At 36.7% G+C, this 26,248-nt stretch overlaps 1 protein-coding gene across 1 annotated transcript; it reads right to left on the bottom strand.

Moving 5' to 3' along the window:
• Positions 1-259: 259 nt before the first annotated feature.
• On the bottom strand, positions 260-1,600 carry LOC134651579 (uncharacterized). The gene has a single exon (XM_063506684.1). It carries the CDS (start codon positions 1,232-1,234, stop codon positions 281-283), a length of 954 nt encoding a protein of 317 aa, XP_063362754.1. The 5' UTR covers positions 1,235-1,600; the 3' UTR covers positions 260-280.
• Positions 1,601-26,248: the final 24,648 nt, after the last annotated feature.

Below are 26,248 nucleotides of genomic sequence, written 5' to 3'. Positions count from 1 at the left end.
TGATACACTCACACAGAACCTTCACAGATAGTATTTTCACAATAAAACCAATTTTACAGCACCGCCATAGCAAAAACGTGCCGTCCGTCGTTTGTTTTCCGCAGTGACTAGTTTCCCTTTTCTGCCACGGAGGGAACTGACCGGCGAGTGGCGTGGCTGTCGCGCGGTTGTCGCAAGCACGGCGATTTCCCGCGCTATTTGAATTATGTAGCCGATAGACATGTTTTTATTATGCCTGAACAAACACTCCCCCCCCGAACCAAGTAGAGCTTGGTTGATCTTAAGCATCAAGAGGAAGTCTAGCTAATTTAGCAACGGGCCTCATTAGAGTCCCCTTTTGAGTACGAAGTTCTACAATTCGTATTACGTTATCATTGCCCGGTAGTAACTTAGTTATTCGTCCGCGTCTCCATTGCAAGGGAGGATAGTTATCTTCCTTAATAAGGACTAGGTCTCCGATTTTAACCGAATCTGTCGAATCCGTCCATTTATGCCTTAACTGAAGGGTGTGTAGGTATTCGTTACGCCAGCGTGACCAGAAGTGTTGCGAGAGGCGTTGTAACAATTGAAAACGATTAAGTCGACCGATATTTGTCTCCTCAAAGTCATACTCAGGTAAGGCCGTCAAAGGTTCAGTTATTAAAAAATGTCCGGGGGTAAGGACTTCAAAATCATTCGGATCCGAACTTAAGGGCGTCAAAGGTCTAGAATTCATAACTGCTTCTGCACGGGTGAAAAAAGTACTAAGCTGTTCGAAAGTCAGATTTTGTTCGCCGAGAACTCTACGCATAAGTGTTTTAGCTGTTTTTACTGCTGCCTCAAATAGACCTCCCATATTAGGACTACTCGGAGGGTTGAATAACCATGTTATTTCAGATTTAGCAAGTTCCCGACTAATCTCTGTATTATGATTCCGCAGGTACACATAAATGTCCTTCAAATATTTATCAGTGCCAGTGTAGTTTGTGCCACAATCGGATCTAACGAGAGATGGTAATCCGCGTCTCGAGACAAAGCGTGTAAAGCAGTCTACAAAAGCTTCTATGGAAAGTCCAGAAACTACTTCTAAGTGTACAGCTTTTGTAACCAAACAGACAAATATGCAAAGATAACATTTTTCTACTCGAGCATTTCTTAAAGTGCTGGTCTTAATGTTAAAAGGTCCTGCAAAGTCCGTGCCTACACCTTGAAATGGACGCAAAGACCTAACACGATCTGGTGGTAAATCTGCCATGAGTGGTTGAGTAAAGCGTGGACGAACTCGGAAACACTGAACGCATTTAAACGTTACACTTAGAGTTATTCGTCTGACTGTCAGAATCCAGTATTTACGTGATAATATTGATTCAAGCGTATTAGCTCCAATATGACAAAATGTAATGTGATAATATTCAACTAGACGTTTAACAAACGAGCTGTTACCCGGGAGCAATATTGGATGCTTGGCATCATATGGCAAAGTTGAATGTTGGAGGCGACCACCGACCCTGACAATACCTAAACTATCCAAAAAGAGATTTAGCTTTTTTAAGGGTGATTTTATCCTATTTTTTAAGTTGAGTGAATTTATTTCATCGCTAAACGCATCTCTTTGAACTAGAATAATAAGTTTTCTTATAGCATTTCTACGTTCGTTAACTGTAAGGTAAGTCTTTGAAATTCGCGAATTGGGGTTACATATATTATGGAGAAAACGCAGTATAAATCCCGTAACACTTACAATTTTTTTAAAGGAGCTATATCGCTCAATAATATCAAATCTGTCGTCTATAGTAGTTGCAACATTTGTGACGAATTTAGATTTCAAGCCGGGAAGTAATATTTCAGGAAATTCAGGTCCTTTACTTGGCCAAGTGCTGGGTTTACCGGTTAACCATGTCGGGTTCCACCATAACGAATGGTTCAATAACATAGCAGCAGATGTACCACGTGATGCCACGTCTGCACAGTTTTGTTCAGTTGTAACATGTCTCCAGGTAATTTTCACTTCAGATGTTATAATTTTCGATACACGATTCCCTTCGTAAACCTGCAATTTGTGAGGTTGTGTCCGTATCCAAGAAAGTACAATGGTGCTATCGTACCAGCCAATAACGTCATTGATCTCTATCGACAATTCGTTAACCAGAGTGTTATATACATGGTTGATAAGGTTAGTCAATAGCAAAGTACCGTTTAATTCCGACTGAGGAATAGTCATTCTTTTCCGTAGAGGAGAAACTCGCGATTTTGCTAATAAAAGTCTAATAGTAACTTCACCACTTCCGCTAACTGTGCGCAAGTAAACTACAGCACCATAACCTACAGCAGATCCATCACTGAATCCGTGCAGTGAGTAGGTATTGTTTTTACTATCCGGTAATTTCAAACACAGTCAAAATATCTTTCTTTAAATCTTTAACCATCACATGTCATTATAGTTTTAATAATACTAACTGCCGTATTCGAACTTCAAGATATTCACAAGAGACGACACGTACTAGATCTATTCTAGATACGTTATAGTTTAGATTTCAACTAGTTCTCTTTTGCAGCGCAATTCGGGTAACCAATGTCACTTTTACGTTAGATAGAATTAGATATCCAATAGATGTGAATTGGATCTCTAAGCCATATCTTGTAGAAATCGTTCAAGAGTATCTCCAGAATCGCGCAAATGTCAAATTTGACAGGTTAGATCTTAAACATATCATTATCGTCTCTTGGTGATGTCTAAAAGATATCTTATAGATGTCAAAATCCGAATCGGGCCCTAAAAATGTCTCATATCTGTCGGCCTCATGGCGACACTTGCCACGGGTGCAGAATATGAAATCCGCCGTAAGCCTCTTATTTGTTGTTCTAGCTAGTGGAACACGACAAAGGACGTAAAAAATTAATGGAACTTCTACAGCGCCCCCGTAATCTGCTTGGTTGCTAACGTTTGACGTTTAAAACACGTGTTGTTATTGCCATCAAAATAAAAATAATTCATGAAAAATCAATATCAATCATCATTTATCATTATCATCTTTACATATTATAAAACAAAGTCCCCTGCCGCGTCTGTCTGTCTGTATGTTCGCGATAAACTAAAAAACTACTGAACGGATTTTCATGCGAGTTTCACCTATCAATAGAGTGATTCTTAAGGAAGGTTTAGGTGAATAATTTGTAAAGATTTTGTGTAAATTGATTGAACTCCCCGTGCGAAGCCGGGGCGGGTCGCTATACTATCTAATAATATTTGAAAAAGAAGTCATTAAGAAAATATTTTTTTTTGTGTAATAGTGTTTGTAAATTGTAAATAAGAGAACTCTTGGGGCTATAGGTATATTGATTGCCACTGTGACTAAGTACGAAGTCATTCAAAAAGTCATCACAATACATTCCGTGAACAGTCACGGCCAGCAATGAAATAAACGAGACTATCAAACAGCCTATTGCAGACTGTCAAATACCCTCTCGCTCTATTCTGAGAATAATACTGTTGTCTTACTTCTAATTGGACCCCTATCCGTACAATTACAAGTTAGACTATTTTTATAGACTAATATTCTATAAGTATTTTCTCTCCCTTCCGTTCTATACCACTTTCAAAGTCTTCAGTCTCAATTGATAAACCTCATTGTATTTCTAATAAAAATAGTAGATTGTACAACAAGGGCATAAAGTGACCCATTTTTACCCGAGGCAATTCGCTCAGACCAAAATAGTAGACGAGGGTAAAAATGGACATTTATGCCCTTGTTGTACACTCTGCTTTTCACTTCGATTGCGAGGAAAATAAAACACATTTTCATGGCAATTTACACCACGAAATTGTCGTAAAGCGAAAGAACATAGGTAATACGTATAACCAATTCCCGCCAACTAACTTTTTAATTTTTTTTTTAATTTTCAACATGTGATCAGAGTTTCAGACGCTTGGTTTTCTGCCAAGTCAAACGTTTCGGAGCATTTTTGTAATAAATTGTAGCAAAAATAAAATAATATAACAAGTTTTGTCATCTACACAATTTTATTGCTCAGTAAAATTGTGCAATGTTTTAACTGTTGGTTTTTGGCTGTTGAGACCGATTACCTTAGTCTTAGAAGAAAATTTTACTTTTATGCTCTAGAGCATAAAATGGGATTTTATGTCGTCTACGCACGACATAAAGGTGCACTGTTTGAGCATGAGAAGTGAAAATATAATTTATATCTTAATAACTCCAGAGCTTGAAATCATTATGTAAATGACCCGTTATTATCGTCGCTTTAATCTGATCCTCAAAATCAGGTTTCACGGTCCCAAACACAAGGACAATTTAGATTTTGTATTTTTCCAAACTTCGGACCGGAGCGTAGCCGAACATCGTTAAGAAGTTTTGTTATTTCCCTATTTCCATTTTAAGCAAATTCTTGAGGCCTAAAACATGATTGTAGGAATAGAATTATATTGTTAGATTGAAAATGAAAACCCTATAGGTACTTCGTTTTTTTTAGCATTAGAAATAAGGTAAACAATCTTGATGTGTCTTTTAATTGAAAAACACATTTTAAAAATAAGTTACGGCAAATATGTAACAATTATGAATCTAATACGATCACTTATGTTCTTCTGCTTTCATAAGTAATAATTACTGATTTTTAAAAAGCGTTTTTCAATTAAAAGACATGTCAAGATCGCTTACCTTCTTTCAAGTTCTTTCTAATGCTAAAAAAAAACGAACTATAATATTAGGGGTTATTTTGTTGAATCGACCCAGAGTTTACTTCTTAGTGACTTACTTAGTAGGCAGTGACCATACTAACACCACAGGGCGGACACGCCATACATCAAAAATGATTTGCGTTTATATGTGTGCGCGGCACGTCTGTACACGCGTCATTGTGTATCTGACGGACTTCTGGCATGCTCTCAGTAGAGCGACTTAGGGGACCAACCGCAGCTGCACTACTGGTACTGAACGCGTCGCTGTTACTGTCAATGTCCATAGTAAAATGAACAGTAGTGCAGCTGCGGTTGGAAATGGATGTCACCTTTACGCACACATTCATGTCGCGGCCAGTTGCGGGGCGAGGTAATCCGAGTCGGGGCGGGGCGGTGCGTGTCCGTTCTGTATGATAATACTATTACTTATTCTGTGCTAACACTTCTGATTTTCTATTATAATTACATTAATTTCCCTGAAATAGTCGAAATATTCCGATACCTAAGCATTCGCAACTAGTTAAACTTGAAAGTAATAAGACTAATAAGGATAAGTAATGGAGATAAGGATGTATGCATAATTAAACGGATTATATTAAATTTCTGTAAGAACTTACAGAGAACTTAAAAACGGCTTGAACCCGAATATTTAGATAAAAAAAGAAAAGCTAAAACACATTCGAATAAATGTCTAACCAAAATGAAAAAATAAATAAAAACAAGTGGCAACACAAATTGGAAACACTGCAGTCGAGAGATAAGTAGCAGGTTCAATTCCAATGTATTTCAATGGTAACGCATCGCCGAAGCTGAAATAAAACGTGTACCCTGTTCAGTCTGGAGGTGTACTTTGTACAATGTACAGTACACAGGTGTGAGGTATGTTATGGTACAGTGTAATAGATTGTCTTCACACCGTTAATAATTGCGTATTATTTTAGTTTTATTTTCGATGTATTTTTAAATCCGGCAAATAAGGTCAATATGATAAGTGTCTGTCTGTCCTTCACATTGGGGCCTATTTTCATTAAATAGTTATTAGGTAACGTTTATTTTGATCGAAGTCATAAGTGGTAAATGTATGAACTCTTAATAAACACTAATCATTGTGCAAGCAATTGGGGCAATATGAAGGCTAGCCACTTAAAAATGTCAATAAGGATAAGTGTGGCTGCAGGGTAGCCACACTTATCCTTATTGACATTTTTATACACAACATTTCATATACGTAGATCCCACAGTTAATAGTCAGTATTTATTTATACACTAAAATGATTTAATGTATTATCACCATATCTTATTAGGTATTTCAAAAGTGACCTCACAAATTTAGCTGGAATGTGAACGACGCTTTATATACCTATTATTTTTACATTATTGCCTCTTAACATGTCGCGCGAGTGACTAAAATCATGTGAATGGCTCCTCTACACGATGGGCCAGCGCCGGGCACTCCAAGGGACGCAGCCATGCGGTAGAATGAGATACCAATATCACTTGCTCCCTCTAACGCATAAATGCGTCCCCTTGGAGTGGCCAGCGCTGGCCCATCGTGTAGAGGAGCCATAAACCGTAAAATTATTCAAAATAATGTAAATCCTTACTTACTTACTTACTGCTGTGGCGCAACGACCCGAAGTGGATCTTGGCCTCCAACACCAAAGACCGCCATGCTACTCTGTCCAAAGCCGTTTCTGTCCAGTCGACGCCGTCGAGTTCGATATAAATCCTAGATATTTTTAAACAAAGTTAATCTACCATTATTTTTGATAAAATACGTCTGCGGTGTAAGAGGTTGCCCAGGTGCTCGGGTCAGTTGCCGATGTTATTTATATTTTCCGCGGGAAGTATCGAGAGCCATTTTATCCCTTAGTCGGGCGAGGAACATACATAGCTTTATATTAATGTTCCGTTTTCAGCAAGCGTGCTTGTAAAGACATACTCGTAGGGCCTGATTCGATACGTAGTCGACTAGTCGACCTAGTCGTGTACACGTGAACCTTCCGTCCAGTTTCTTCAAACAAAATCGTCATATCTGACACACCCTTTTGTCACTGATATATCCGATCCATATCGTATCTTTAGCAAAATTTTGACGTATGTTAACGTTCGAATCAGGCCGATAGACGGAGCGGTTATATAGAGCTTAAAGACCCTGAGTACAGAAAATCTTAGTTCCAAAAATATTTTCGACGTCGGTTTATTTAAGAATGTTTTTTTTGCGATTTGATTAGAATTGCAATGGGAAACAGAATGAGGGCCAATTCTATAGTCGGCTAATTTGATTACCTAGATGAATAAATAATGAATGCGGGCATGATTTCGGTCGGCGCCCTGGATTGTTGACCCGTTTTAAAAATATCAACTCATACCTACCAACTATACATATTTCTCTTCTATTGCTGTTTGAATGATATTAGTCCGGGCGCGCTAAAATTCAAAATGATTAAAATTGTGTGTAAAATGTAAAATGGAAATGCCTAAAATGTAATATGGAAATGCCTAAAACCTAGCAAGTTGGGGCCCAAAATACATATAGCAGTAACTAATTGGTTCGACTTTCGACACCATAATTTCAAACCTAGCACCATTTACGATACCACTTGTTTTTGTAACTAATACAATTTCGAGCGATGGGCGGTCACATCCGATAATTCGAGATATTTTTTCATTCAAATTAGAACTATATGTGACGTGCGTGGAGTTCTTATTTGAATAAGTAAAAATATCTCTACCTATCGGGTTTGACTGCTCACCCCTTGATTTGGCCTACTTTGGACATACCATTTGTTTTGTGTGAAATAAATACCTAATTAACCAGTCGTTAATGGATTTGGCCTCTTAGTCATTTTGCTTCTTTTTAAACAATTACTTCGTCAAACAAGGAAATCCTTAATACAGCATTCTTGACATTTTTATTGTAGACGTAGACAGCATTGCGAGATAACTTTTGGCGACGGCCATCACGTCACGGTCCAAGATGTAACGAGCTGTCATTTTCAGCGTCAGTTTGAAGCGACTTTTGTAACTGCTAACAGAAGTTGGGATTACTTTCTACTGCTTTGCAAGGTTTAATTTTTCTATCCTAATTGGCCTTGGAAGTCGAGGGAATTTTGAGTAAAGAAGTATACACACAGTTCATCTAACGATTTTATCAATTACACTTATATATCTATACATATATTATGCTTTCATATGGATTTAAAATAATGACATGGCATAGCTAATAAGTTAGGTACGTTACCTTTATAATTGCCTAATGAATATATAATTAACTAATGAATGCCTGTCAGATTATAATTTTTGTAACTAGATAATTATTTTTTTCCATACCACGCACATAATTCAATTTGTTTCGTGTGTAAGGTTTCAAATTTCAGGTCTTATTATAAAATGTTTATACCCGCAAAATGTGAAAAAACCGAAAAGCGTATTGTAAAAAAAACTGTCGTCATGCCGCTTTTTCCCATCGACTTTTATTTATAGGAATCCTTTTGTTCTGTTTCATTTAATACGTTGTATGGTGCCCGGGGCTCGGACGAGGAATTTTTAATATTCAACCCTGGGTCAGCGACAATGGCGTACCCTGTACCCCACACAAACTTAAAAGGACATATCTGGTTTTGTATTTTCTTGTTTATTGGCAGATCGCGAGTGTTAGCTTCTGGCAAACCAATATGATCTGGCGTACTATGTCCCTAAAGATGTCTGAAAATAAGTGGAATTTTCATGGCTATAACTTCATTATTTTTGGAAGTTGGTTAATATAGAAGGTTACGAATCATATTGTCACCTCCCGCACGGACGAAATCTTAATTTCTTTTTGATGAATAAACAATTGAGTAATACTGCTTGCTACATGCTTATAGAGGGTGAGCCATAAATAGGTTAGCATTTTTGAAGTGAAAACTTCGTTAGCGGCGTTGGGCACTTTTTGAGGTGGGGAAAAAATGATAAACTCGAGACAGCGTAAGGCGATCACGTGACCGTAAGAGCGTAAGGCGATCACGTGACCGTAAGCCACTCATAAGGTAAGTAAGGTGGTCACTCATAATTTAAATGGCATTTAAATCAATAAAGAAAAACTCAATGTTATTTGACATTTATGTTGCGGACTCCTTTTCAAGACTCTTTACCTATGTTCAATTAATTTGACGATGTCATGGCAGTATGTAAATAAACATGTCAATGAAAAATGTGATCTTATTTGAGAATGATAATAATATATAATAAATAAATAAATAGAATACCTCCGCTAAACGTATGTATCGTGTTACCGGGCGCCGGTAACATAGTAAGGTGAGTTTTCACTTCTATCGGCACTCCCGGAGTGCAACCGTTGTTGCTTGTTTTACCGCAGCATATTGTTGATAAGTAACAAATGTTTGCGTTTGTGTACCTATCAAAGCTAAAATAAAATATTTTGAAGACAATGCATATAGGTAGCACAAATGTCGTAATGACGGATAAGGACAAATAATTATCAAGAACTTGTGTTTTCCACCAAATAAAGTATTTCTATTATTTCTATTCTATTTTTGTTAGACTTAACAGGCGTTTATGAATATAACGCCATTAATGTTTATTGACATTTTGTAAAATACGTGTAAGTAATAAGGAAGAAAAATATTCCTAAATATTTTTGTAAACTTATTTCTGGGCCACCTGTAGTTACGTTTGAAGCGATGGCTTCATAAGCGATAGAATGACATCCTTTGACTTACAACCTTTTCGTTTCCAAGTGATATTGGCGGCATGCGTATTGTTGACGTTTCTAAAGGTCATTGGTGGGACTAGGTATATCAATATCTGTGGATATTCCGATGCGCCGCAGACTGATTTGAATTATGGTTATTGCAGATTCAAACCTGGGGGCTGCCTGGGGGCTAATTGTGCGCTGTGTCTATTTAATGGGATTAGATTTCAAATGAGACAGTTTGCCGGAGACTATTAAGCTAGAGCAAATAATAAAGTTAGTGCATAATATATATTGAGTTGTCTCTTGAGTACGTATTAATAGTTTAAAGTAAGCTCAGTTGAGGATATTTTAGGATTTAAATTAGTGTCAGCCAAGTGAGTATTCAGCAATGTGCGAACGCGACGCAATATCCTCTAGCCAGGGGGGTGTCACTCCGCAGTTTAGGTACATTTGGCCGGCGCGCCCATCCGACAGGCGTATAGCAGTGGGCTGCCGCTCGGCGCGACGATAGTCGTGTCACGTGGCGCTCGCGCAAAATTGAAAATACACAATGGCTTCGAAACTTACTTCCGCGAGAATCAGACATGCTATCTCCGGATAAAAAATGTATGTTTACATAATCAACGTTTGTAATTCCTACATATTTATCTTAAAAACAATAAATCAGTGGGTATAGGTATAAAAACTTGTCAAGTGATAACCCCGTGCCGACACTCACAGCTCGGTCATAAAACTGCGGCGCGCAAAGGAGATTCACGGTTCGTGCGCGGTTATAAGTTTCAATTTTGCTTGCAGGCGGCGATATAGGTGTATTTTTATACCTAAACCTGACTTTTGTGAAGGAGTGAATTTTCTGTACGGTAGTACTATTAGTTATTCTGTGCTCTAGCCCCCCATACGTTAAACTTTGCCAAGCAAAATGAAATTTTATTTTGTCAACACAAAGTTCAAATTAGAATGGAACAGGAGACCTTTTTATAGGTCTCTGGGCGGTTAGAGGCTGATGTTGAAGCAGGTATTATTGGTTTTTCACTTCGATCGCACCTTTAAACGACTGCTCCGTTATCAAAAATAATGGTTTGTTATTAAGGTATTTAACAACTGTTTTAAAGGGCTTAAAAGTAAGTAGTAAAGTGAGCTACCTACCGTAAACTGTGTATAGATTCCAATACAAAATATTTATCCAATACAAGATTTTCCCTTTTTATTTATCTTAAATAGGTAGAAAATAAATTATCTCAGAATATAATATGCGAGAGGATTGTTTTGTAGGTACTAATAATAAAAAAAAATGTTTACAAAACTTCTTTTACAAATGCAATATAAAAATTAAGTTGTATAATACAGCAATACCGTAAAACGGGGTAAGTAGGTTTCGCGGGGAGAGGTGGGTTAGGAATGGGGGGAGAAGGTTTGAGAGGGGGGTGAGAAGGGATTTTAAGGCTACTGCTACAAAAATAATGTATTCCAGTTTAAAATGGAGCTATAGTAATACGCATAATAAAAATAATCGATCCAACAATCTTCCAAAATAACCTTTGTATGAAAACCCCTCTCACCCCAAATACGAAGCACTACGGGGTGAGGTGGGTTTTCCTCTTTATCGTCAAAGTTATGAAATGGAACTACCCAAAATAAAATAAAAACTAAAATACAAACGTCCGGAACACTTATTATATACACCATCCAGTTTTCATTTATGTAAAAATAAAATGTTTTCGAGGTTTGAATTTCAGTTTTGACTCTACTCACCCCATTTTACGGTATTTATATATCTACATACATAAACTTAAGTGCCATTATAATATAAAGTGGTAATTCAAATCCACGTTCACCCCACATCCCATGGGTGCCATGATGGCAAGGGAGACGTGAGCGATATCTATGACTGACAGATATGACTGCAATGCGTATTGCAATATCATGAGTAGGGAACTAAGTAAGGTCATATCATAATATAACCGTCTTGGGAGTTTCAAGATTGGGATGAGAATATTGACAATTTCAGCAAGAATAAAGTTTAATCCTTAGGTAAGGTTCTGTTTCAGTTTGTTAATTCCGGAGTACTCAACAAGTACTTACTTATAAGCTAAGTATCGTTATTACGTAAACATTCTACACTGAACCAGTACTAGGTGGTTAGACCATCATAGTTTTCAATTTTATCTAGAATACTAGGTATTCTAGATAAAATTGTCATTCTTTACATTCTCACTCTTTACAATGATAAGAGCCGTTATGTGCCTTTATTATAAATACTTTTAAGTCCTGTATGTGTATGGTTTACTTTTATTGAAATTTTAATAAATATTGTGTAATTAAAATCAGATATTTGAACATGAACGTGATTGGTAGGTGTTTGCGCCCTTTTGGCGCTATTTAAATAAAACAAATGTTTAAATAGATTACTATTTTTAATGGTATTAGCTGAGTACAAAAAGGTTCTTTATAAGTCTAGGATACGCGCGATGGGTACGGTGATTAGAATGCAAGAGAGTGATGCTTGCGGCGCGCTGCCTGGAGATGCGTTGCATAGGCGAAACTCTGGCGCCAGCATCGCGCTTTCTGGTTGGCCGCTGACCTCGCCGTGCATGTTGGCATCCTGGAGCTGCAGGGCTGCGTTCTAACACATCATTGGTTGGCTCGAAGGTGGCGATGCTGCCAACAGCGCTAACAGTAGGAAACGGCAAACTAATTGCGCTAAAGAGTATGTAGTTAAATATTCCGTCAAAGTTACGAAACAAATACGCAACACATTATTAATGAAAACATCGTGTGCAAGTTTAGAGATTCTGGTGATGCAACAAAATGATCAGCTAGTTTAATAAAGGGAACGAAACGGCAAAACAAAAGCATCTCATCCCAGCGCTGTTTAATTCAGTTAAGCGCGCTCGTGAACTTTAAACTCGATACAGAAGTTTATTCGACGTGGTCATAAGCTGACTACAGACCGAACCGAGGTACGTTTTGTGTTAAAAAATGTGACAAAATCCTAACGGGTTTATCGCGAGGCTAAAAATTATTATCAATATCGTGCAAAGGTGCTCCTCAACGAGTATCATGCAAAGGTTCTCGAGCTTCAGCTGACTTCTACGCTCATTTTATAAAACTAAATATTTTCAAAATCTAAAGGATGACTCACGATAGAACGCTCCGGATAAGGGCCGAGGCATCTGATGCGCATGCGCAGCATGTCGCGTGTTGCTATCTGTATCTTTATAAAACGGGGTCCTGCAAGCATCTTATATTTACAGTAATCGCGCATGATATGATGTATATTCTTAAGTTTGTGATACCGCACGTTAGTAACAGACAAGTGTTATATTATGTCATAAGCGTGATCTTAACAAGCATTCCGCGGGTATTTTATAGTGGAGTCAATATAAAGTTAAAGTTACATTAATTGCACAGTCAAATGTTTCTACACGGGTGAATTATATATCATATTGAATACCCGGCTGCGAATTAACAACTTGATATCTGTTCCCATTTTTGAGAAATAACATTTTTTTTATTTTATATTTTATACTACCTAAACAGTAATTTCACACTAGAGATTTTTTGAAGAATGGGCTATGAAGCTTACACGACTACACGGTCAAAATTTCTCCCGACAATAATATTAATTATAGATTTAATGAAAAAAACAATAACTTTGTAAGTTTTTCATGACCGAGAATATCCCACACTGAGAGAAAAGTTTACTATTGTGGTTAATAGTATTTGTTTCGATCATGTTTAATTTATCTGCCTGAGGAACTGCTATATTCGCAGAATAGCAGCATGATATTGGAAACAAACAGCAAATAATGTTCTACACAATTAATGGACACTTCTAGTTTTTTGACAGTAAGTGTACAAGTTATTGAAGAATAACATACTTATTTTTCTCGCAATTATTAAATCAATTTCCAGCATAAAAAGTCAATGAAGTATGCTGTATTTCCAGGCTTCCACAGAGGCCAAGTCAAACTTTGTTTAAGATGTCAAAAAGATATCATTTTGTTATCATTCGCCCAACCGTCTCGCTCGCACCAATACATATTTCATCTAGTACGAGTGAAATGCACGCGCGAATGATATAAAATGACATCTTTTATAACAAAGTTCGAATTAGCATCAAGGTATATTAGGAAAATATACCTTATGACTTATGGCATTGCGTTAAGGTTTAATAATTCAATGCATAAAGTGTCTGTGTTTATGTGAAAAATGATAGGTGTCAATTTTTATATCTATTCACAAAACGTTTAGAATACAGGATGCACAGTCAGATATAAATAGACCCTTGAAGTCTTACAACTATCTATGATACTGGATCTCAAGCTTATTTGGTTAGTAAGTACCGTCCACCAAGTTATACTTCGAATAGCCACCCGGACAAATTCCAAAGCTAATTTCGAATTTTAAAATTTGACAATTCACGAGAAGAGTAACGTAACGTCAAAGGATATGTTTGTCCCTTTTCAACGATCCTGTCATCCGATGCTTGAGTAGAGTGAAACTAAAAGAAGCAAATGTCAGCAATTCGTAACGCTTAGTTTTTGTTAGCGTTAGCGCATCGCGACATGAGAACTAGTATGAGCCTGGCCCTCGATTACGTATAATTGCAAGGAAACTTGGGATCAAGTTATCTTAGTCAATTTAGAGCAGTTGGAATTCAACTCATTGTGAAATTTTTGAACGTTTTCAAATAATTTGTTGGATTAAGTAGTAAAAGTGTTACAGTGTGTTATATATTTGTGATCTACTTACAAGGCCCTTTCATTTGGTACCCCACATGGTATGTTTAAAAGAAAAATGGTAAAAACTTTGCGTCATAGCAACTACCCTCACCACTTTCGCGCTTGTCATCTCATATATTTGTGTTCAGGATATTATACTGAATGCACTGATACCAAATATACTCATATCCGAGACGACATGAGCGTAAATTTTTCTAGAAGACTTTTCGAGAAAAGGCCAGGCTACAATATCTTTACAGGTTGATTGATACTGAGTGTATTAACACCATGTTCACCCATATCCAAGACGATATGAACGAAAAGTAACCTAAAGCCACCCTACCAACATTTTCGTAACAATGAGAGATTATTTCTTGGAAATAATGTTGTAATATAAACTCCTTGTAGAGCACCTACCTGCGAAGAGATCGTGCTGTCAAAGTTGTTAATGATTTAATATAATATTGTTAATTAACTAAAGTTTTATTAATGCATCATTTCATTTTATACACCGCGGGATTTAATAACCCGAAAGATTTAAATCACGTATTTTTGACGACAGTACGAGTAAATAATGTTATATCAACATGGGTCCAATTATATATTTTAATTAAACTACTATATCAGTACAAATTAAATCATATTAATTTACCGCTTCTTTGTGAACAAACCTTTATTCAGAGAGTGAGCGAGTTTAATTAATCTCAAGTAGAGAAACAGAGAGCGAGCATGACATTTCATGAATCACTCCGATATCATACGATGCACGGCGAATGCAGTGACATGTGTTCCATGACAAGAAGTGTCAAGTTATGTCTAGGATCATGTTTACGTTGAAATTATTTCAATTGATTGGCACCTCAAAATACCACAAATTGTATCAAAACTTTATTAATTACTACAACAGTAGGTATAGTGCAGTTATTATTGTTGAAACTTTGCGATAAAATCTTTTCCTTTGAGGTAACCAAAGCCATTAACCATGATTATATCCGAAAGAAATCATGCCTCTTATTGTTTTAACTCATACTACAGCTGGAAAGGGATGATTACTTGAATGACCTTTTGTTAAAATATCGATCATGCTTATCAGTACGTATTTTAAATTCTCGATGTGTTGATTTATACTGAGTAAAGTAAAATAAACAACTACGAGGGGCGTTCAAAATATTCTCGGTATTGATATCTTACAACCTCTTCTAAAATTTCTTTCGTTACTGGCCGCTAAGGTTTATTCATTGACATTAAAAAAAAGTATAATTCGAACCGAGATGTTCTTTTGTTTTTCTGCAATTGCTGAACAAACATGAACATCATGTGGGAATTGACAATGTTAACTAAATTAGAACATCGATGCGTGATAAAATTCTTGACAAAACAGGGTAAAAATCAAAAAACCATAAAAGAGGAAATGGATTGTGTTTACCGTGAGTCTGCTCCTTCTTTATCTACCATTCAAAAGTGGTCAAGCGAGTTTAAACGTGGAAGGGAGAGTGTTGAAGACGACCCTAGACCTGGCCGGCCTGTAGTAGCTACTTCACAAGAAAATATTGATAAAGTGGAAAAACTTATATTGGAAGATGGTCGAGTGAAGGTAAAATCTATAGCACAAGTAACCAATCTCTCTATTGGTACCGTACATGATATTATACATGACCATCTTAATATGTCAAAAGTAAGTGCAAGATGGGTTCCGCGAATGCTGACTCGGCTTCAAAAAGACATGCGTGTAGCTTGTTGTTCCGATTTTATTGACCTGTGCGGTGAAAATCCTGATGAGGTGCTGCAAAGAATAGTTACTGGAGATGAAACCTGGGTTCATCATTATGACCCAGAGAGTAAACAAGAGTCCATGCAGTGGCACATTAAGGGTTCAGCTCATCCCAAGAAGTTCAAGGTCATCCCTTCAGCTGGCAAGGTCATGGCCACGATATTTTGGGATTGTGAAGGAGTATTACTGATAGATTATAAAGAAAAAGGTGTAAATATCACAGGACAGTACTACGCTAACATTCTACGTCAATTAAAGGATGCAATCAAAGAAAAGAGGCGAGGAAAGTTAACCAAAGGTGTTATGCTTCTGCATGACAACGCCCCCGTCCATACTGCTCATATTGCCAAGGCAGCTATTGTTGAATGTGGGTTTGAAACTGTTACTAACCCACCGTATAGTCCGGACTTAGCCCCCAGCGACTTCTTTTTGTTCCCCAATCTTAAAAAGGATCTGCGTGGAAATAAATTTTCCGATGATGAAGCATTGAAGGCGGCAGTGGAGGAGCATTTTTACACCAAAGATAAAAAATATTTTTATGCAGGATTAAAAAAAATAATTGATCGATCTTTTAAGTGTATGAACATAGGGGGGGAGTATATTGAAAAATAAAAATATCAAACTTTTCGTACTTGTTTGTTTTCATTCTCATACCGAGAATATTTTGAACACCCCTCGTATGTTAAACAATTACGCTTTTTTATTAATTTAATGAATTAGGTTTTCGAAGTGTGTACCACCGTTTTCAGCACAAAGATTTAATTTTAAACGGATTTCATTATTTAGGTTTACAAAAGTGTTCTTTATTTCTTCGGAAGCCGTTCGAATTTTTATTAATAATTCTTCTCCAGAGTTCACTGGTGTTGAGTATTCCTTCCTTATCTTTCAGAGTTCCCCATAGAAAAAAACCAATGGCGTTAAGTCGGGTGACCGGGCGGGCCAGATTAGGACGTTGCTTCCACGGCCAATCCACCTCTCAGGGTATTGTTCGTCTAGCCAATTTACGAACTTCTAGGCTGAAGTGGGTCCGTCGTGCCGGAAGCACATAGTTCTTCGGGTTTCCAAATCCGTACACAAAGTGAATATCCGCTAAATGAATTTTATTTATTACAGTCAATCAAATTTAAAGATGTTATCTTGCGCATATCTTGTGTGACATATGAAATATGTCATTTTATTGACATCAATTTCGTCATTTTCGTCAAACTATCAGCCAGTTATCATAAAGGTAAATAGTTTGTACTCTCGTGATTGAGAACAGAACAAAATTTCGGTAGTGAAACCTTTTTGTAGGATATCAAACTTAATTAAGTGAAACTGGCTAATAACCATGTAGTTAGTGCGTCTGCGTGTCAAATTAGTTGGTGGCTACGTCACGCATAAGGGTGTGTTAGAATTGAGATTTTTTTACTTGTGATTTGTTTTAAATAATTAATATCTCTTAAATTAAGGGTTTTTGGACTATGTGTTATATAACTTTATATACTCTAAGTAGGCTCTAAAATCGTTGGTTTAAATCTTTCGGGTTATTAAATCCCGCGGTGTATATAACCCTATTACCCTTTGAATGACCTTTTTCACGTTTTCTACAGCAATGCAGTCGACTGCAGCAATTTTGAAGCGCGACATTGCTACCGACTGCATTACTGTGGTAAATGTCAAAATCGAAGTTCCTATCTGGATTTTGGCGTCCATTAAAAATAAATAATCAAAGGAGGTCATCGATCAAATGGGCCGGAGGACAAGCCATCGTTAACTGGTAGAGAATGCCTTATGGCATTAAGTCCGCCTCTTGTACTATAAGGTTTTTCTTTTGTGCAATAAAGATTAACCACTTTATTCATAAACTTTACGGGCCTGATTTAGTTCAATTATGTTTATCCCTTACTTACAAATACATAAGTTAAAGTGACAGATAAGGACAAACGATTATTACTATTATTAGCTAATTGAGGTTTGTAGCGCGTTTATGAATAACGGGGGTTAAAGAAATAAAATAAATACAGATGATGACAGTAATTATATACGCATTTTATTAAGGAAAAAGATTTAATATTGGGTGTAAATGAAACGGGAATTGGAAATATAAAATAAAATGATATTATATTATTCATTTCCGTAAGTCAAACCATCATCTTTATTAGCATTGACATAACGCTCAACTTCGCACAAACCGTATGGTTTTTCACTAAGGAGTGATATATTCTCTTTACGCTAAACTTTATGGTGGGTAGACAAGTCTGTATACTTCTTTGGAACTAACTGCCATAGTCTGTCATAGCCATGTCATAGCCTCATAGCTGACATATGTGACGTATAGGAGATACCGTAATGCATGCATGCATTGCGCGTTTTATAGGAGCTTGGCCTGAGGTGTGTTAAGTAAGCGCGCAACGCATACCGATGAAACTGGGTAAGATAGTCATGGGAAAATTAACGGTCGACCGGATCGCGAACTCTCGGCTGTTGAAGCGGAACAATCGTCTGCCGCGAACATTGAAGTGAGACGGAGATATGGAAGTCGATAAAACGTTCTCTACAGTGAATCAGTACCCGCCATTTAGGGTAATTTAAATAGCTTGGATGATTTAATAATGGTTTTATTCCATACAATATTACATATACGTGGGAGATTTTTTGTTGTTACACTAACATGAGAAAGAGATTTGAGAAAGTGAAAAACAAACCCACTGTCCATTTTCTCGAAGCAACGAAAACATTTTCAAAACAAAAATGGTTAATAGTAATTAAATGGATTAATTTACGTGAGAGATTTTTTTGTAGGATATAGTAAATATACAGAGCTTAATTAACATGTAATTGTTATGTACACATAGTTGTTATTTTTATATAAAAAAATATTTTTAATAAAGAAAATTATTGGGAGCTGGTTTTGGTGTCAAGCTGGGAGAAAATATAAATACATAATGAGTATATGTTTGAGAACTGCATATTAAAAAATCTCGAGTGTCGGATTCATGTTTTGATATATTTTTTCTATTTTAATAATAGTTTGGATTTATTAAAACCATGTGACATATTTTGTGGAGATTTTTTTTTAAATATAGTATTTGCAACATAGGTTATCACATCTCAAAAAATCTCTAGTGTGAGAATTCATGTAGAGCTCTCATACATTATGAACTGTGCTGACCCGCCTATTACCGGATGCACCCATAATAAATAAATAAATCTACCTAGACCAAATCAGGCCCCGGTCCTAAAGACCTCAGTGTAAGGCCTGAGTGGACGCTCGAGTTGGGCGTGCAGCAGGGCGGGGCGTGCGGCGTGCATGATAAACAAATGCAAGCGTATAGGAGCGGCCTTAGTGCACGCTGCTCAAATCACTTGTGATCACGACGCCACGCTGCACGCCCCGCCGAACGCTCCGCTTCGAGCGTCCATTTACACTTAGTCGAATCAAAATTGCATATTTAACACGCCCGTGTGTATCCGGCTTAACCCTAGCGACAGATGCTCGAATCGAATTGAGAAATGTCTCGTGCCTGCACCGTATCGTATGTTAGCATACGTCTGTGTCTAGTTCGGATAACTACATCCTTTGTAACGGGCGATCTTGTAGGTAACAAAGGAATATGAATATATTTTGATACAGTCAGCAGCAGAAGTTGCTAAGCGGGCAAGGTGTTCAAGATGATCTTGACGCGACTTTATTGTTAAGATGATAAGAGCGTGTCAAGGTAATTTTGAACAGCTCGCCCGCTTAGCAACTTCTGCTGCTGACTGTACACCGGGTGTCGAAGTGAACTGAAATTAAATATGCAATACTAATATGGAGAATGCATGCGAAACAGTTTTGTAGTCAAGTGTTTTTAATGGGTGCCTGTTGTTCTCACACTGCTAAAAAATTAATCTCTTCTATTTTATTATTAAACTTTTAAGAATATAATGGCGATAAGGCTTTCGCAGGTATGACTAATGCACAGTGTAGTATTGTTACCGTACACTTTGCACTATTTAAAGCGAAAAGTAGATCTAATTCTAACCCATGCCATTTAATGTTTTTATAAATGATGCTAAGCATCGCCATAGTGACAGTAATATTTTTAGGTACTACACTTAGGGCTCATTTAGACGATGCGAGAACTCGCATGCGAGTTTCATTACATTGTGGGGTTTGATCGGACGGTTGAATTGGACGTTACCAACAGACCCAACAGTCCGCAATGTAACTAAAATCGCATGCGAGTTTTCGCGTGGTCTAAATCAGCCATTATATTTCAAAATTCACAAGGCACACTAGCGATCCTCGCAGGCATATTTATCGCAAGTATCAAAAATGATTTATGCAGCAGACAGCCGTTCACAGGTTATTTGAGCTGTTGAATCTTCGATCTGATAACATCATGTCTTTACCTATTTGTATTTCAGTATATTTCATAGCATGTAAAGTATAAAAGTTGACTAAACTTAAAAAAATAAGGCGAGAAAATATTATGTTTTTAGTTTTCAAGCTTAGCCAATTGGCTATGTTTATCGTCTATCGGCGGCGTTATTCATAAACGTCAGCTAAGTTAATCAGCTGGTGATCGTCGTTTGTACCTCTCTATGGTATAACGACAGATAGGGACAAACGACGATCATCAACTGATTAAGTTAGCAGCCGTTTATGAATAACGCCAAAAGATATACTTTCACTATGAATCTACTGGCTAAAGCCATCGAGTTGATATTTGATAAACATTGATCATCCTTCCTACCCTTTCTTATGGCGCCTCCGGTTTGGGGTTTTGAAAAAACCCCGAAGAAATTCGGCAGTAATGTCGCGTCGCATCACTGCAGCTGTGAAGCTGGTGTAGTCTGAATTGGAACGGTACCTTTAGGATAATGGATATAAAAGATGTAACGTTATACAAGTTAAACAATGACATTTCATATGCAATACGCGTTACTTTATACATACATATCACGTTTCTCTTCTTCATAATATTACTATCCCATATTTTAATGTAATTATTCCTTTGTTTGCGATGTCCTCATGCATGAATATTTCCACATTGGGTTTCATCATAATTAAATTACTTTGGGTATCATAACGATGAAAACATCTCAAAATAAAGTTAACTATACCATATGAATGAATGCGGAACCCTAAAATAATAAGAACCCACCACTTTAATTTGGGCTAGTCGCTGTTACTTTATTAATAGGTAATTTAAATGAAAATGTGTGTTTTGCCGCGGCTCACCCACTCATGTGAAATTCAGGCGTTTCCGTGGCCATCTCGTGATGATCTACTTAAATATGGAAAACTGTAACCATTAACAACGACTAGACATATGAGTTGGGTCTACGGGAAATGGTAAAAATCCCGGTACGGGCTACGGCCGCAAACCTGCATGCATTTGTTACTTGAGTTACTTGACCTTATATTAGTAATAATTTATGATTTGAGAGTGGGCTTAGTTAGCGAGATGTTTTCTAGCTCGAGATTTCGACCAACCAAATTAGTGTAAAGGTATATTCACAGAAAATAGTAACCATAATAAAACTACTTATTGTTTCGTAGATTTGTAGATGTAGATATCTGTACCTACCTAATTTGTGTTGTATCCTTGTCTTACTTACTTAGACAAAACTTCCCCAGACTTAGTTAAAACGAATTTTAACTTGCCCTTAACATTGATTTACGTAGTGATTTAATTATCTTTGATTGATTTAACATTTTGCACTTTGATTTTAGCATAAACTAGTAGGTATTGTACGACCTCTAATTTGTGCTCGCTATATGCTTTATGACAGCCCTTAAATCCCTTGCGTTAGTCGCCGATGTATATGCGAGACGGGTGCCAAGACTAAGCTTAAGTGGAGCGAGCCTGGATACGTCTGTGGCATGCAACGTTATTCACCAACGTACTAAATCCACTTCATATTTAGGTACTGTATTTGCTGCTGCAATTTTAAGTATTTTAATAATCCGGAAAAAAGGAAAAGAACTACGTTCAAAGCAATTTTAGTCCATAAATCCTACCTCTACATAAATTACATAGACTGCTTTCACATTTACATCTTATGTATAAATTGTGATACAGCTATACCAAAGATTATACATATTTAATTCTATAATGATCCAAAAGGCAAACCAATAATAGTTACCAATAATTTAATGTTCCTAATTCTAATTAACGAACGTCGAATATTCAGCAAGTTTAATAAGCCGAATTTGCCAAAAGCCTTTACTGAACCTACAGCTACACCTATAGGTTGGCAAACCAGAGCCATCTAATTAATACCTTCCAGATCAAGGTTCCGAGAAACCGATCTCATTTCGACTGTTTAACATTTCTAATATTGAAGTTGTGGGCGTTCGTCATCGAGAGACCCTATTTAAGCGTATTTTTACAAGCCTATACTTGAGTGACCCACTGCTAGGAAGAAGGCGTCCCTTAAACTTCAACTTTGACGTTTCATTTTTGACGGTTTCATCTATTATGTTGTTTGTTGGTGGTAAAATCTTCCCATCTTTCATTATAAAAAGCAAATCAAGATATAGGTACTTACCATGTATATTTTATACGCACATTTTCAAGTGTGTTTAATTTTGGAGGAAAAAAAGTAAGAAGGGACCTTGAACTAAAAGATTTCTCCGTTTTGTTCTTTTGTGTGGAAGAACGAGAAGAAAATATCTATCTCAGGTTTACTCTTCAGGCAAGGTACTACTGCCAGGTCGATTTGTGGTATTTTCTACTCGATTTTAGAATTCGTCTAGAATCGAATTTAAACATTAAATAGCTTGATAGATCGAGCAATTTTAATTTTATATACCTATGTAGGTACTATAATTCTAATCTAAATACCTATCAAAAATCAGCCTGGGCACAATTTGCCTTAAATGGGAATTGGAGAATAAGACCCCGTGTCGATTTCCGCTAACAAAAACACTAATTTAGACTGAAAATGTTACCACTGTTATTTTCTTTCGGGGTTTTTTCTCGGAGTCTATTTTCGAGGAAACGTTGGGCGGTAAATTATTGCTTTTAACGAAAGAAAGGTTGTTGATTGCATTTGTATTCAAGGAAGATTTACGAACAAACAAGGTATTGGTTACAATGGTTGAATTTTATTTCGAATTATTTTTATTTACAGTAGCTATTAACCGTTATATTCAGTTGAGGTGTTTTTTAGATTCCCCGGCAATGATATTTATTAAATAATCTTGCTTTTTTGAATAAACAAATAGTTAAGAATAAAAATGCCTATTCTTAACAAAAGGAATGTCTAAAATTGTACAAAAGAAGCTCGCATTTTAACATTATTTACTTTAATTTCACCTAGAGCTTGCTAAATGCAGGAACAAAAACTGTCCCGACCATTCCTTGCAAGGCGATATTCTTAACATTTAACAAGCACCAGTATCAGAATCAACGATCCGGAGAACCAGTATAAGTTCAATGTATATATACATATATATATATATATATATCCACATGACATAAACTTATTAAGTGACCATGCGTTATTTATATGGAATATCTTATTCCATATTATGCATAGGCACTTATTGAATAGCACGTTTTGATGTGTTACCAATTCTTTGGGGCATGAAGCACAATCAGCAATAAAACAAGTGCGTCTTTAATACGAAATTTCAGGCAATAACATATGTAGTATGATTATAGAGGTCACGTTACATTGTTTAGCTTAGCATTTTGCCGGCCGCGTTCGGCTAACCAAAGAGAATACCAGAGGCCAGTAATTTATATCGCCAAACCATCGCTGGGAAACGGGTCACCATTCCTCTCTACTTGTTTGTTTCCAACTCCGCAGATAGTTTTAATTTGCGAGAAAGAAATGTTTCTCTTGTTTGAAAAACAAGATGCATTGGTTTCGAAGGAATTTAGTATTCTTATAACCTGTTTTTAACTTCACCTGTGCTTGTGTCTATTTATCAGTCTTGTGTCTGTTATTTCTATAAGACTTTATGTAGCTCCGGAAAGCATTCTACTTTATGGCACCGTTATGGTACCGTCAAGCAAATCCTATAATATAAAGTATAGAAACGGATGATTGACCTCTGTAATAAAAATAAGAAACCTCTTTAATTATTGTGACGATCAGAATAATCGTGATAAGTTAGTTTGTATCAGTCTAAACAAAAAAAGCGGCCAAGTGCGAGTCGGACTCGCCCATGAAGGGTTCCGTATTTAGGCGATTTATGACGTATAAAAAAAAAACTACTTACGAGATCTCGTTCAAACCAATTTTCGGTGGAAGTTTACATGGTAATGTACATCATATATTTTTTTTAGTTTTATCATTCTGTTATTTTAGAAGTTACGGGGGGGGGGGGGGGGGACACATTTTACCACTTTGGAAGTGTCTCTCGCGCAAACTATTCAGTTTAGAAAAAAATGATATTAGAAACCTCAATATCATTTTTGAAGACCTATCCATAGATACCCCACACGTATGGGTTTGATGAAAAAAAATTTTTTGGGTTTCAGTTCGAAGTATGGGGAACCCCAAAAATTTATTGTTTTTTATCTATTTTTGTGTGAAAATCTTAATGCGGTTCACAGAATACATCTACTTACCAAGTTTCAACAGTATACTTCTTATAGTTTCGGAGAAAAGTGGCTGTGACATACGGACGGACAGACAGACGGACAGACAGACAGACATGACGAATCTATAAGGGTTCCGTTTTTTGCCATTTGGCTACGGAACCCTAAAAATACAGTCAGCGATAGGAACAAGCGTTCGACTTGAAATGCAACATCCATTCTAGTTAGGTACTTCGATGTCTTTCTACAGGGACTTGGGGACTACACAGCACATTCGTTTTTTAAGTCAATAAAAATCGACCAACATTTCTGGGCGTCGCGCCGAGTAGTTTACTGTTTTCTTTTAACACAGACATCGGTTTACGCCATTTTTCGGGCTTAGTGTCGCCTCGGAAAATGGAAAAAGGCTAGTAAATCGCGTTAGGCTGGGACGGATCGGTTGGGCCTAGGTTATTGAGAGCCGATAGGGAATCTCGGCAATTTACGCTTTGCTATCATTTATTTTATGGTTTTGGGAGATACAATATCTGGTGAAAAATGTGTTAGATAACATAGAGAGAAAATAGTTTCTGCAGAGCGATTCTCTTGAAATTAATCCTTGAAAATAGCTATCAAGCTACGTTTAAGGGATTTACAAGAGACATAGCAAACTCGTGACATCGTTAAATATATTTCTGCTTCTTACATATTTTTGGTGTACCTAACTTCATGTCTTGAGTAATTAATTTCCACAAGTTTCGATCAAGATTTAGAGTTAACCAATAAATCGATCTTAAGTATAATCTCTGAAATCAGTAATTGGGATAACTTATCAGACAATGTCGCAGAGGTTTGAGATAGTTGACAGGCGACAGTTTTAGCATTACCATATAATAATATGAGTATTTGATTGGCTACAGAACACATATTCTTTATTGCACCAATAATTATATTAATTATACATTTTACATACATACATGTAAAACTACAAAAAAATTTTAACGGAAAAATAGAACCAGGTAACAACAGGCGGTCTTATCGCTAAAAAGCGATCTCTTTCAGACAACCTTTGGGTTGCAGGAAATGTAGAACTCAAAAAAAAGTCAACAGGTAGTGCACGGAGCAAAATATGGAAACTATTAAACACAAACACACATATTATTACATACTACTTATATTAGCAAGCAAATTACTTATAATAGCATTAAATAAGGTTTTGATACCTAAACTAAAAGCGTACCGTGATTTCAATTCTATAAATTAGTTTCAATGTAAGGTTAGTTAGCCAGACCTAATTCAATGTTTGACATAAAGCCTTGATAAAGCTAATGCCCACATTACCTAAATAACCTCACCCAATACCAAAGATAAGTTAATAACAACGACTGCTCGACACTTGGGGCCGTTCGCTTTTTAACCTGTAATTATTAATGTAATGATCTCATTGATATATGATATATAACCCTTTATTTTCAACATGTTTGTTGATTTTAGTAGTAATTTTAGTTTTGAATGTTTATATGAAGTCTCTTAGTTCAGTGTGCCTGTCGGCAAAGGCCTCCTCCAACTCCTTCCAGTATTTTCTCTCTCTTGCCACCCTTATCCAGAGTGGTCCCACTGTGAGTATAATTTCGTCTTCCCATCGTGTTAATTGAGGGCCTTGCGATCTTGACCCATCTGTAGGGTGCCACATGAGAATGATCGTGCATTCGTAATGATCTCATTACGTTAATAATAAATAATAGTCAATTATTGTAGCCAATAAGCCTGACATTGTGATAGTAGATCGATCGCAACGCCGGGCCGTGCTCGTTGACATCACCATGATGAGAATCTCGTAAAAGCCGAGAAGGACAAGTCCAGTAAGTAGCTAGA

Source organism: Cydia amplana, chromosome 10 (assembly GCF_948474715.1).
Source record: "Cydia amplana chromosome 10, ilCydAmpl1.1, whole genome shotgun sequence".
NCBI lineage: Eukaryota > Metazoa > Arthropoda > Insecta > Lepidoptera > Tortricidae > Cydia > Cydia amplana.
Note: the sequence above shows the minus strand (reverse complement) of the source record. Positions and strands in the feature narration are given on the sequence as shown.

Bases quoted from the DNA above. Each gene is read 5' to 3' on its own strand.
- LOC134651579 (XM_063506684.1), bottom strand. From the start codon at position 1,234: ATGGCAGATTTACCACCAGATCGTGTTAGGTCTTTGCGTCCATTTCAA.